Source organism: Cydia splendana, chromosome 21 (genome assembly GCF_910591565.1).
Source record: "Cydia splendana chromosome 21, ilCydSple1.2, whole genome shotgun sequence".
In the NCBI taxonomy this organism is placed as follows: domain Eukaryota; kingdom Metazoa; phylum Arthropoda; class Insecta; order Lepidoptera; family Tortricidae; genus Cydia; species Cydia splendana.
In genome coordinates this window covers 15491617-15506098 of record NC_085980.1, presented here as the reverse complement: position 1 = coordinate 15506098, position 14482 = coordinate 15491617, and the positions used below count along the sequence as shown (strand labels likewise).

The 14482-nt window shown below is 38.4% G+C and overlaps 1 protein-coding gene and 1 long non-coding RNA gene across 2 annotated transcripts in view; one reads left to right on the top strand and one right to left on the bottom strand.

The window, feature by feature from the left end:
• LOC134801071 (uncharacterized) overlaps nucleotides 1–14482 on the top strand; it is a 90480-nt gene that overhangs the window by 33651 nt on the left and 42347 nt on the right. The window lies entirely within an intron of this gene.
• LOC134801008 (uncharacterized) overlaps nucleotides 1–14482 on the bottom strand; it is a 44267-nt gene that overhangs the window by 19826 nt on the left and 9959 nt on the right. The window contains exons 13-19 of the mRNA XM_063773506.1: nucleotides 10132–10297; nucleotides 9748–9946; nucleotides 9509–9643; nucleotides 6863–6947; nucleotides 6257–6446; nucleotides 5920–6081; nucleotides 5446–5568 (exon numbers count right to left, since the gene is read on the bottom strand). Coding sequence (XP_063629576.1) covers nucleotides 5446–5568; nucleotides 5920–6081; nucleotides 6257–6446; nucleotides 6863–6947; nucleotides 9509–9643; nucleotides 9748–9946; nucleotides 10132–10297 — 1060 coding nt within the window. The remainder of the gene's footprint in view (nucleotides 1–5445; nucleotides 5569–5919; nucleotides 6082–6256; nucleotides 6447–6862; nucleotides 6948–9508; nucleotides 9644–9747; nucleotides 9947–10131; nucleotides 10298–14482) is intronic.

Below are 14482 nucleotides of genomic sequence, written 5' to 3'. Positions count from 1 at the left end.
TATTTTACTACCCTAAAATAATAAATGATCACCAAAATTATAACACCATTTTAATGTGAAATGATTACCAATTTTATTACATTTTACTATCCTATTAAAGGAAATGACACCAAACTAATCATTATTAACCCAAAAATAGTAAATGATTACCAAATTTCAAACCCCATTTTAATGTGAAATGATAACCAAAATTTTACATCTTGCTATCCTATTAAAGAAAATGACACCAAAATAATCATTGTAAACCCTAAAATAGTAAATGACCACCAAAATTAGAACTCCATTTTAATGTAAAATTATAACCAAATTTTTAAATCTTGCTATCCTATTAAAGCAAATCACTCCAAAATAATAATTGTAACCCCAAAAATAGTAAACGACCACCAAAATTGTAACCACATTTTAATTATAAATGTGCAAAAATTTTATATATCGTTATCCTATTAAACTAATTAATCCACTTCGTCACCTTTTTCTAGTAGCATTTTATTTCTGTAACAGTCGCAGTTCTAACCTAATCTAACCCACTTTTCTAGTAGCATTTCGTTTCTGTAAGGGTCGCAGTTCAAACCTAACCTAACCCACTTTTCTAGTAGCATTTCTTTTCTGCAAGGGTCGGTTCAAACATAACCTAATCCACTTTTCTAGTAGCATTTCGTTTCTGTATGGGTCGCAGTTCAAACCTAACCTAACCCACTTTTCTAGTAGCATTTCTTTTCTGTAAGGGTCGCAGTTCAAACCTAACCTAACCAAATTTTCTAGTAGCATTTCGTTTCTGAAAGGGTCGCAGTTCAAACCTAACCTAACCCACTTTTTAGCAGCATTTCGTTTATGTAAGGGTCGCAGTTCTAACCTAACCTAACCCACTTTTCTAGTAGCATTTCGTTTCTGTAAGGGTCGCAGTTCAAACCTAACCTAACCCACTTTTTTAGCAGCATTTCGTTTCTGTAAGGGTCGCAGTTCAAACCTAACCCACTTTTCTAGTAGCATTTTGTTTCTGTATGGGTCGCAGTTCAAATCTAACCTAACCTACTTTTCTAGTACCATTCCGTTTCTGTAAGGGTCGCAGTGCTAACCTAACCTAACCCACTTAGGGGCTATTCATAAATTACGTCATTTCAAATTAGGGGGGGGGGGGGGGTCTGGACATCGGATGACGGTAGCATGAAGTAGGAGGAAATGGGGTCATTTGAAGCATGATTTTTGGATGATTATAGGGGGGGGGGGGGGGTCCGAAATCGTCAAAAATCGATGACGTAATTTATGGACAGCCCCTTAACTGATAGCAGTTTAACCTACTTTTCTAGTAGCATAACGAAATGCTACTAGAAAAGTAGGTTAGGTTAGGTAGGTATGCGGTGCGGGGTACGGGGGGTTGAGCGGGAGGGGCTAGTAATTTTGGCATCAATTTACTTTATTTGGTAATACGTATACATTTTTTGGTAATCATAGTGGTTTATTTAGGTGAAAATATCGCATTAATGTGGTCTTCAAGATTTGGTGATCATTCATGATTTTTGGTGATCATTCAATATATTTGGTATTTGAATACAATTTGAAGTGCAGTCGTAATTAAACCGGCGGTACTTTTGTATTTTTAGGCCTTATTTTTTTGGTGTTCAGTAATTTTTTTTGGTAAGCATGATTTTTTATTTAGGGTACCAAAGTATATTTCGGTGGTCATTATATTTGTAGCCGTAAAATAATAACCAAATTCTTTAATCTTGCTATCCTATTAAAGCAAATTACTCCAACATAATCATTGTAAACCCAAAAATAGTAAATGACCAACAAAATTGTAACCACATTTTAATTAAAAACGTGCAAATATTTAATATATCGTTAGGTATCCTATTAAATTAATTAAGCCACTTCGTCACCTTTTTCTAGTAGCATTTTATTTCTGTAACAGTCGCAGTTCTAACCTAACCTAACCCACTTTTCTAGTAGCATTTCGTTTCTGTAAGGGTCGCAGTTCAAACCTCACCTAACCAACTTTTCTAGTAGCATTTCTTTTCTGCAAGGGTCGCAGTTCAAACCTAACCAAACCCAATTTTCTAGTAGCATTTCGTTTCTGTATGAGTCGCAGTTCGAACCTAACCTAACCCACTTTTCTAGTAGCATTTATTTTCTGTAAGGGTCGCAATTCAAACCTAACCTAACCCACTTTTCTAGTAGCATTTATTTTTTGGAAGAGTCGCTGTTCAAACCTAACCTAACCCATTTTTCTAGTAGCATTTCGTTTCTGTGAAGGACGCAGTTCCAACCTAACCTAACCCACTTTTCTAGTAGCATTTCGTTTCTGTATGGGTCGCAGTTCAAATCTAACCTAACCCACTTTTCTAGTAGCATTTATTTTCTGTAAGGGTCGCAATTCAAACCTAACCTAACCCACTTTTTTAGTAGCATTTATTTTTTGGAAGAGTCGCAGTTCAAACCTAACCTAAGCCACTTTTCTAGTAGCATTTCTTTTCTGTAAGGGTCGCAGTTCAAACCTAACCTAACCCATTTTTTTAGTAGCATTTCTTTTCTGTATGGCTCGCAGTTCAAACCTAACCTTACCCACTTTTCTAGTAGCATTTCTTTTCTGTAAGGGTCGCAGTTCAAACCTAACCTAACCCACTTTTCTAGTAGCATTCCTTTTCTGTAAGGGTCGCAGTTCAAACCTAACCTAACCCACTTTTCTAGTAGCAGTTGTTTTCTGTAAGGGTCGCAGATCAAACTAACCTAACCCACTTTTCTAGTAGCATTTCGTTTCTGTAAGGGTCGCAGTTCAAACCTAACCTAACCCACTTTTCTGATAGCAGTTTGGTTCTGTAAGGGTCGCAGTTCAAACCTAACCTAACCCACTTTTCTAGTAGCATTTCGTTTCTATAAGGGTCGCAGTTCTAACCTAACCTACCCTACTTTTCTAGTAGCATTTCGTTTCTGTGAGGGACGCAGTTCCAACCTAACCTAACCCACTTTTCTAGTAGCATTTCGTTTCTGAAAGGGTCGCAGTTCAAACCTAACCTAACCCACATTTTTAGCAGCATTTCGTTTATGTAAGGGTCGCAGTTCTAACCTAACCTAACCCACTTTTCTAGTAGCATTTCGTTTCTTAAGGGTCGCAGTTCAAACCTAACCTAACCCACTTTTCTAGTAGCATTTTGTTATGTAACCTACTGAAGTGTTTGAAATGTAACCTACTTTTCTAGTAGCATAACGAAATGCTACTAGAAAAGTAGGTTAGGTTAGGTAGGTATGCGGTGCGGGGTACGGGGCGTTGAGCGGGAGGGGCTAGTAATTTTGGCATCAGTTTACTTTATTTGGTAATATGTATACATTTTTTGGTAATCATAGTGGTTTATTTAGGTGAAAATATCGTATTAATTTGGTCGTCAAGATTTGGTGATCATTAATGTTTTTTGGTGATCATTCAATATATTTGGTATTTGAATACAATTTGTCCAGAAGAGTGCCCAGCGCCGCTAAAGAAGTTTTCACTTCAAAAAACCAAAAAATCAAACGTAGGGGTCAATTTTTGAAGAGGGTGTTTTTTCGACATTTGTATGGCAATTTTTTATTTTTGAAAAATCCGATTTATAATCATCGTTTTAGAAAGGGCTCTTAACAACAAAAAATATACTGTACGAGGCACCTCTGTATTTTTTATAGTTAGCTAGATATGAACGTTTAAAGATCGACATTTGTATGACACTATTTGGCCATTTGTAAGGCGCTTTTGACATGTATAAGCCATTTTTTCGACATTGTATGGCAGTATCAACATGTATATGCCACTATTTATTATTTTTGTTGCATTTATAAGTCCCTGACGACATTTGTATGGCACCTTCTCGACATCTGTATGACACTGTGTCGACATTTGTATGCCACAATCGACATTCTTACGGTCAAAATTGCCGTATAAATGTCGCCATACAAATGTCGCGACATGTCGCCAATAATATTTTTTACCGATATTTCCTATACAATACAACCGATTCACTTATTTATTTTACTATATATTTTAACACTATATTTGCAACTATTATTATAAAATAAACATTTTTATTTCAACTATGTACCAACGTATTAAGCGTCCATACAAATGTCATTGTAGTCGTACCAAAATATATCGAAAGAGATTCTTACCTGTTTTTAAATAAATTAAACTGTTTCCGCGTCTACATTCGATGTCAATCGATGCCCAACTAACCGCACTATTGCGTCTCCCTTGTTTTATTAAATAACGCATTAATTTATCAATATGATTAAATCAATTCTCTAGAAAATGCTCTTTATAAAAATACAAAGTTGTTTATGATACGTTGCCTACCTCCAGTTATGATTTTTTTTATTGCGCTATGTCGCCACTGGGACACGCGAAAAACGGCAAATTTCGCCGTTATTGGAACTTCAAATGCGATTTTGTCAGAAACAAATAATATTTTAGGTACAGTTGTGCAAGATTTTTAAAGCTTATAATACATTGAATGAAAATATATACATACCCAGTCTTTTAGTCTTATGGACTTCGAGTTTTAGCCGTGGGACAGCAAAAAATGCTTATTTGAAAATTGACGCAGGGGCATAGCAATATATAACAAATTGTGTCAATGTATTTTCAATAATGTTAATAATATCCAGTGATGAAAATGAGTTACGTTTGTATGAAAAGGCGATTTCGCGCGAGTAGTCCACTTTCGTCAGTTTCGTCTTAATTAATGATTACACGCAATACATTTTTTTATCTGGTCTAATCTGTTGCCAGTTGCAGGTTGTATAAACAGTGTGTAAATCGAATACCTTACCTAAGAGGGCATAATAGGGGACAGTAGTGGTTGCAATCTTTATATAATTTCTGTTCGTGCTAAGAGAAGAGGTGCGGTTAACGATAACGATGTTTACGCAAAGTCGCGGACAGAGCTGGTCCGAAATAAAACAACTACTTAATATTCGTGTATAAAAATATAATTAAATAAACAAGTTAAACAACAACAGCAGGGAACAGACGGCGAGCGCGGGCGGTGACGTGCCGTGCGCGCTCGACGGGCGCGGCGCGAACAGCGGCCGCTCTGGAACAACCACCAAGCACTTGAATCTTACTACTATTCATCAACATGTAGAGTTTAACGAAAGCAAAAGTACTTTTTAAAACAGTTTAAAATGCCCATCAAATCAATAATCAAGCGTACATTACCTATTAGCCGTAACAGCCATTGTTATGTACAACTCATTCAGAACAATCGTTTACCGTATATATTCTCGCGTAATTAATTTTCCAATTCAAGCAACATTTTTTAACGGTGATTTTTCAATTGCTTTTAAGGCTGTTTTATTGTGTGCACAGATTCAAATAGCCCAAACATGGCCAATTGGCCACGATACTCTATACGCTATGTTAACATAAAATGGTTTTTTTTGTGGGCCGAAACTAGAAGGTAGACAAAATTAAATCACGTACGTCTGTCACTAGGATCAGCGACGCCGCACTGTCTATAAGACGTTGTCCGTTTCCTCTTGGAGTCCACGTGCCCCGGGATGAAAATGCTGGGCGAGTCCAGACGACCCGTCGCTAGTAACCTGCAAAATGCAAATAGTATAAGTGCTAAGACTTTTTACAATTAATACCCTGAGCTTCAGGTAGATCCCTCTTGTGAAAATACTTATGCCTGGAAGATCAGAAGCTCATTATGTGCCATGAAATAATTTTAGGTTAATGGAGAGACACGATACTTTGCCCAAAACGTCACTAAATTCAGGAGTGTAATGTGACTCAGAGCACGATGTTCTATTAGAAGTAATAAGTATACTCGTAAGATCTGTCTCTTTTGTAATGCAATGCAGATTTCTGCAGCGTCATCACCAGCATCTGCTTTGCGTTGAGCTTCGTATTGCATGTAACTCTTAATACTCTCTTAAAGTAAGTATTACTTGGTGAAGTCCTGCTCCAGGCGCGCTGCGTTAGGCCCTGAGAAGTGCAGCAGCAGTTGGAGACAAGCTCCACTATGTAGTGGCTTGGATCGTCGCGCCTCCGCCCAGAGCAGCCACGGTGGCACTCCCATTACGCGACGCACCTCCGCCAAGAACTGGCCTCTGAAAGGTTGGTTTAAGTATGGCATAAAAATTGTTGCTGGCTTACGGTTCTAGAATTATATATGTCGTTCTCGAAAAAGTTCTATAAGTTTTGTACAGGAAACGAAGAATATAATATTCCCCACAATAAACGGACAACGTTCTCGAGAAGGGCACAACTCTACTTGGGACTGACATGGCGAATCGCGGCGGCTTCAGGATGTTGACGTATTTGACGATATCGTGGTCCTCCTCGATGTTGGCGCAGGCGAGCCGGTCCCTTCCTCCCCCCACCGCGAACACCACCAGCGACCGACCCAGCGCCCGCGCTGTTCCTTCTAGCGGGAGGTTTGCGTCTGTCACCACCTGCCGTCCTGCTCCAACACCTGAAAATAGAAGATTGTTAGACGGAGTCAACACCAGGAGCGAGCGCCCGCTCAGATCCTTCTAGTGGAAGGTTTGCGTCCGTCAACCGCCGTCCTGCTCCGACGCCTGAAAATAGTGCGAGGTTAAAGGAGTATAACGAACAAGAGTACGCATATCCGCTTTGGTTTCTGCCTTCTTGCTTTCACATCAATAAACAAAGTAGCGTTAGCGAGTCCATTGATAAGTACTAACGATAAGTCTTTGTTTTATTACGAACGTGCAGTTCAACGCCCTCTTAGCCCTTTATAGTCCGTATATGTAGTATCACAGATCACAACATTCACAACTTGTCTTAGAAAATGTAGAATGTGGAATAACCTCTGATACAAGAGTTTATTGATGTATGTGGTTGTGAGCTATAGCCTATTAAACTTACTGATAGTGCCAAGACGCGAAGTAAGGTCTCCCGCATCGCAGCGCAGCGGGTTGTCTGCGCCGCATTCTTCGTCGTACAACTCGTGCTGCAAAAACACGAGTCAGAATCAATTCTACTAAACGTAATAAAAAACTTTTTACAAAAAAAATTAAACCGACTTCAAAAAGGATGAAATAAAATATTATAAAATATAATTAACCTAGTTTATAAGTAGCAGATTAACAAATGTGGACTGTATTTGTCTGAATAAAGAAATTATTTATTTATTTATTTATTTATTATCCTTTTTTATGTCTATGCGTTACCAACTGATATGTTTGAAGTCGGTGCCAAGCCAAATTTTGAAGCATACTATGACTTTGGTGCGATTCGATAAGGATTTACCTACGTTGGATTGCCTTACACGACGACAATGAACGTACTTTCTGTAGGTGCAGTCGACGTTAAAAATATGTTTACACTTTTCGCCTTATTACAAAGGAGTAAGGTGCAAAAGTGTATACATATCATTGACGTCGACTGGACCTAAGAACACACGATCAAACCTTCTTGGCGCAGTCCGTACCATGTTTGTCGGCACATTAGTGTAAATATAAATGCATTTTTTTGCCGTCGTATTTTTAAAGAGCATTTCTTACTAATGCTCGAACAGTCTATAGCACGCAAGTGTGGGATTGGGACTGAGTTATTTCCCGTCCCTTATCCAGAGGACTACATTTCAAAATATAAAACAATTCAAGGAATTTACCTTCTTGCCAAATTTCACCTAAAACGGTTCAGTTGTTTAGCCATGAAAAGGCGACAAAGAGGCAGACAGAATTCTTCACACATTTATAATAGTTATTAGTACAGTTCTAATAGGATTTATAGCCATAAAGCTGATTATTTTTGACTGGTATTGTTACTACTTGGCTTGACACCGACTTCAAACATATCAGTTGGTAACGCATAGACATAAAAAAGGATAATATTTTATTTCATCCTTTTTGAAGTCGGTTTATTTTTTTTTGTAAAAAGTTTTTATTTTACCATTTTTAATTTTAATGCATTGTTAAGAGCGCGACGCATGAATGAAAAACAAGATCATGTTTAACACTAAATTCGTGTACCTATTACTTTAGTAAATATATAATCAGGAATTTTCTCGAGTCCGTCTGGGAAATTATAATTCCTGTCAACTAAATCCATCCGCCCGCCCCGCCACTGACCCAATCCCTCAGCCCCCCGATCACTCAACCTCACAGCACATCAACCCCTGATCCAGGAACCCCTCGATCCTGAACCAGCAACCCTTCAACCGCCATTCCCCGACCCCTTAATCCCTCACCCCTAACTCCTATTAACCCTAACTCCCGATCAGTAGCCTTACCAGCTTACCACGAGTTTGGCATTGATATATTCGCTAGCATGTGTGTAACTTACTTCCTATTCATCTCGCTCGTACTAACCTTAGTGTGAGCGAGATGCATAAAAAGTTACATTTAGATGCATAAGACGTTAGCGAATATGTCAATGTCAAACTCGTGGTAAGGCTACAGTTGCAGTACATCAAATTGGTGGTTTTCGGAAGCAAATGCTCGGAGAGTTACTTTAGAAAACCCCGAAATCACTTAACACGAGCCTTTAAAAATTGAGGAGCTCCCTCAATTCCTCATGGATTCCATCATCAGACCAGAATCAAAAATAATGGAAACACCTTGGAGGTAACTTCGTCCAAACACAAAAATAATTACTCAAATCGGATCACAGGTGCCGGAATAATCGCTGAACATACTTACATTTAAAGAAATCATCATCATTATCATCAAAATAATCATCACCATCAGGTCTACTTCATCAAATTGGTGGTTTTCGGGAGAAAATACTCGAGTTGCTTAAGAAAACGCCCAAAACACCATACATGTGCCTTTAAAAATTGAGGAGTTCCCTCAATTCCTCATGGATCCCATCATCAGAACAGAACCAAATTAAAATGGGACCAACTCGGAGGTAGCTCCTTTCAAACAAAAAAAGAATTACTCAAATCGGACTACGGATGTCGGAGTAATCGGTGAACGTACATAGAAAAAAAAAATAGGCACAACCGAATACAGAACCTCCTCCTTCTATGAAATTGATGTCGGTTAAAAAATATAATAGTTTGTTCAAATGCCGCGTGTCCCGGCAAGCTCCTTTAGTGACTTTTATATTCAAAGTCTATTCTGCTCGCATTATGATTCATCAAGAAGAGTCAAGTAGAATTAAACAAGCCTTTGTGTGAGTTACCAGGCATCCCATAAAAATTCATGATGCACCGACGAAGAGCATGACGCAATACTACTACCTATGTACCATCATCACGCTCCGCCATTGTTGCGCCATTTAGCTGGTCCTAGCCAAATTGGTTGTTCAATACTTACGCTATAGAATTTCCAATTTAGCAAGAACCCTAAATGGCACAACAATCCCGTGTGGGGACTGCATAGTATAAGTATACTTATATGTATATTATACATATATTTACTAACTACTTATGTACTTTTAAGATAAGATAATTAGATGGATACTGGTAGCTAAAGGGATAAAGATTATCAGCAAACTACACGAAATGGGGGTTTTGCGAAAAGTTACCCATCATGTCAGCAATAAAGAGAAACTGATACTTACGTTAAGAGGGTCAGCCAGTTGAGTGAAGTAGGGGTTCCACCGATACCCTCCAGCCACACAACGCACTCCAGCCACCGCCACCGCAGCGTCCACGCCCACCGGATTCACCCACACCTCCCAGCGGTGACCGTGTGTCTGCAATACAACAATACACAATCTTGAAACATTCAAGTGCGGCAAAGTAATCATAATCGTTTTAGCAAGTATCTCATAATCGTTTGGAAGGAAAGTATGCTTACCATATTCCGGTCCTTGTCGCCAGGGTAACGCAGCTTGAGCTCGAGCACGGTATCGCTGGTTCCTCCGTCGCTGCTCACGAGCTGTGTCATCCGCACGTAGCCCCACGCGAAGCCGCCGGGATGGTGAAAAGATGCGATTGCCCGCAGTTCTCGCGCTTCGGAAGGACTGTAACCACGCTGGAGGGTACCGCATGCCCACCTGTAAAAGTTTTCTTATTACTTAGCAATTTTTCTTTATAATAATTCCACGAAGTATAGTCAATTTTGAGCGGAATAGGAAGAAAAACGAATTTGAATTTGATAAGCATAAACAAGCTTTAATCCAATTGTGTGGGAATTTATACTGTGGGTAAAATATGTCAATTGTTTAAAGTGTTTACTTACCTTCTCGTGCCCTTAGCGCGCGCGAGCAGCAGCGAGCGCCCCAGCACGCTCTGTTCGCCGAACAGCGACAACACCGTGTCGTTGTTGGCGCTGTGCGTGCGTCGCTGGTGCTCCAGCAGACCGAACTTGTCTCCTAACGCGCCGACGGCGTACTCATCCACCGTGCCTGTTACAGAGATAACCATAATATGTTTTATTTCGATACGAAAAATATACTATGTAGGAGATAACTGCTACTTGTAACGGGGTTCTAAAAATAGCTGTGGATTCTGCGGTGAACCTATGAAGCCTTTCTTTCTTATAATAAATAACTAGAGACCCGCCCAAGTTAACAAATTAATCTAGACACGCGGTAGCGTGTCCAGCCAAGTTCAAAGAAAAAGGAACTGGCGACGCAGCAACCGTGTGTAATATTACACGAACCATTTCGAGCTATTTTTGACCCCTTCACAACTTGAAACCTACTTAACCTACACAAATGAAATTTGGCACATGTATTCAAGCCCCTTAGCTTGTCCAAAATACAAAATTTCATAAACGTAGCTCAATCAGTTACTGATAAATTAACGTTTAAAAACCGGCATTTTTTGTGACTGACTGACATATAGATCATAAACCTAACCAACCCACTTCTAGATCACTTAGAAACTTGATATTTGGCATCAAGGTAGACTATTAGGTGTATATAGAGGGAAAAATCTGAAAACTGGAAATTATTCTTGAAATTGAAATTGAAATTGAAATCGTTTATTGCATATCACATAGCAGGTACAGGTGTTCTTAAATATAAGCAGTTCATGTGACGCCCTGTTAGGGCACAGCAACATGGTTCCACATAGGACAACATACTAATATAATCTAAAATTGTACATATTATTTACATATATTCCTAATAGTTATTTAATTATTTTACATTTTGATAATATCTTACACATACTAATTATAGATGTAGAATTACAAGTATCACTATACCAAAGAGATATTATGTATCTTCAAAAAATTCTCTTATACTATAATAACATTTATTTAGCAGGAATGATTTTAGTTTCTTGCTGAACAGGCTTAGTTTATTCACATTTTTTATGTTATTTGGGAGGTGATTATATATTTTTATGGACATATAGTGTGGGCTAGCTGTGACCAATTTCAGTTTAGAAAAAGGAAGCTTTAATTTATTTAAATTGCGGTCATTTCTTCTGGGTAGTGTTTCAGGAGAGTATAGTTCACTATGTTTTCTTACAAATTTGCTAGTCTCCAGAATATATATAGAGGTAAGGGTGAGTATTTTATATTTAACAAAAAATGGCTTACAGGATTCCATTTCGTCAATGTTGGCTAGGATTCTGACACATCTTCTTTGGAGTATGAATATTTTGTCTATGTCGGTACTATTATCCCATAAAACGATCCCGTAGGATATTCTGGAGTGAGCGTATGCATAGTACGCTGCGAGAGCTGTCTTTAAGTCCGTTACGCGTTTGAGGTGATTTAGGGCATAAATGAATGATGATATCCTTTTCGTCAGATTTTGTATATGCTGCTTCCAATTGGTACTAGTATCTATATCTATCCCTAATAAAGTTGTTGATTTTATGTATTCTAATTTAATGTTATTATAAGTAAGGCTAATTGGCAAGTCTTGTTTTTGATGGGGTTTGAATTGTATGACTTTTGTTTTATTTAGGTTAAGTTCAAGATTGTTGGCTTGTAGCCAGTCCTCTGTTTTATGTAGTGTTTGGGTTAATATTGTGGCAGCTTCCTCAGGGTGAGTGCAGGGGAATAATATTGAAATATCGTCTGCAAATAACGTGCAATGTACATCTAATATTTTTGGAATATTATTGAGATTTCGATGGAAAAAATAATAATTCATACTTATAGACCAAAAATCTAACCCACTTCTAGATCACTTAGAAACTTAATATTTGGCATCAAGGCAGACTATTAGGTGTATATAGAGGAAACAATCTGAAAACTGGAAATTATTGATATTTCGATGGAAAAAATATAATTAATACTTATAGACCAAAAACCTAACCCACTTCTAGATCACTTAGAAACTTGATATTTGGCATCAAGGTAGACTATTAGGTGTATATAGAGGGAAAAATCTGAAAACTGGAAATTATTGAGATTTCGATGGAAAAAATAATAATTCATACTTATAGACCAAAAATCTAACCCACTTCTAGATCGCTTAGAAACTTGATATTTGGCATGAAGGTAGACTATTAGGCGAATAAAAAAGAAAAATATCTGAAAACTGAAACTTTTTAACAATTGACCGCGCGTTAGCGAGGGTCTCCTTTTCAGCTTAGGCAAACTGCTTTTATGATGAATACCTACTATAGTAATTTCTGTACTAAAAGTAATGATATCCCAACAAAAACATAAATGTGAAATGAGAGCCAAGTTCAATATTAAGAATATTTGTCGTTGTTGACTCGCTGACAAAAGAATTGAGATCTATATGGGTGCCAAGTTCTGTGTTGTGTAGAAAATCCTGAAATTATAAAGGATTTGTCTTGGCTAGTTTTTGCGTATATGCCACTTTTCTAAAATTTGGTTTGTTGGTAAAAACTAGCCAAGTCAAATCCTTTATAATTTCAGGATTTTCTACACAACACAGAACTTGGCACCCATATAGATCTCAATTCTTTTGTCAGCGAGTCAACAACGACAAATATTCTTAATATTGAACTTGGCTCTCATTTCACATTTATGTTTTTGTTGGGATCAAATTATACACCTAAACCTTCCTCAAGAATCACTCTATTGATAGGTGAAAACCGCATGAAAATCCGTTAAGAAGCTTTTCAGTTTATCGCGAACATACAAACACACAAATAGTTGGGGAAACGACGATGCTAAATGTGTATTTACTCGAGCGTCGTACAGACCTATTGATAAGAAGAGAAGAGATAAGAAGAAAAAAAAGTTATATAAAGTTTTTTTCCAGCGAGCCGGAAAGCGTCTACAATTTTTTTTTAAATTTCGGGAGGTTGGTGGAGGGTTAAAAAATCGTTAAGCATTTTGTGGGTTTGGTCGTTTTTGTCCACGTTAATGCTATATTATTTCTATTACTTAATACTACACTAAATTTGTAGGCATTTTCTTAATCTGACGAACACAAGTTTGACGTCTAATTTTTACATTGTAACCGTCAGATTAAGGAAATGCGTGCAAATAATTATCAGATTTAGTAATAGCGCAATTATAGCGTTAATTTGGAGTAATATGACCAAATCCACAATCTGCTTAACAATTTGTTGAACCCCCCACCAACCAAGGGCTCAACATAGATGGCTAAAAGGGGTAAAGGTAGACTATACGGGGTAGCAAGATATAGAGACAAAAGAGATAGACGCGGCGGGTGACATTGTTTTATAACGTGTTTACGCGGATGTCGTCGCCGGTCCGAAAGTCGCATCGAACCGGGTTAGTGTACCTGTAAAGGGTACTGAAGAGCGAGCGGTTCCCAAGGAGAAGCTCCCTGTTGCCGGTGTGGATGAGGAGGATTTCACACTGGTATCAAGAAAGAAGAAGGCGCGCACGGCGCCTCGTAAGACTCAGTGTGGTAGCGCCGAACCGGCTAACTCTGGCTTGCGGGTTGCTACACCGAGTAAGGCGCTATATGTGTCGCGCCTGCACTACACCGCCACGGCTGCTGAAGTGGTGGAGTACGTACACCAGAAGACCGGTTACTCGCTGAGGGTGTTCCAGCTTCGATCGCGCCACTACGTGCACTTCAACTCTTTTGTGGTGCGCGTGCCGCGACCGCTGCAAGAGACCATCGAGTGCGCCGACTTCTGGCCGAAAGGTGTCGTGTTTCGGAGGTTCCGGGGCAAACTGCCGAATCCGACACAAGAACAGCCGATTCAACGGAGCCACGCCGTTTTGTCGCATAAATAGTGTTTAGTTTTTAAGTTTATAATATATATATATATGTATGTTAGTCTGTAAGGTATTTGTAATATGGGCCTTGTTGCCTGATTTAAATTTTAAATAAATAAATAAATAAGGTGTAGTGATATAGAAAAGAACAGTCGTGTTTATGACTCGACCATTATAAACGAATGCTAGAAGAATAGCGGCGCATCGTAAAACAGGCCACTCAAATACTAATGTACCTACTGTACCTAGTGTACCTACATACCTGTAAAAAGGTTACCGAGAGAGAGAAAAAGAAGAAGAATGAATTCATGATTCATGATGATGATCGATGAATTGTGAGTGTTACGGCGGGCAAATTACAACGTTCAGTACCTATAGCAGTTTATCACTTTAATAAAGAAGAAGATAACGAAATTTCGATTGTCAATGTTAGCCGTAGGCCCTCAGTACGCTAGTA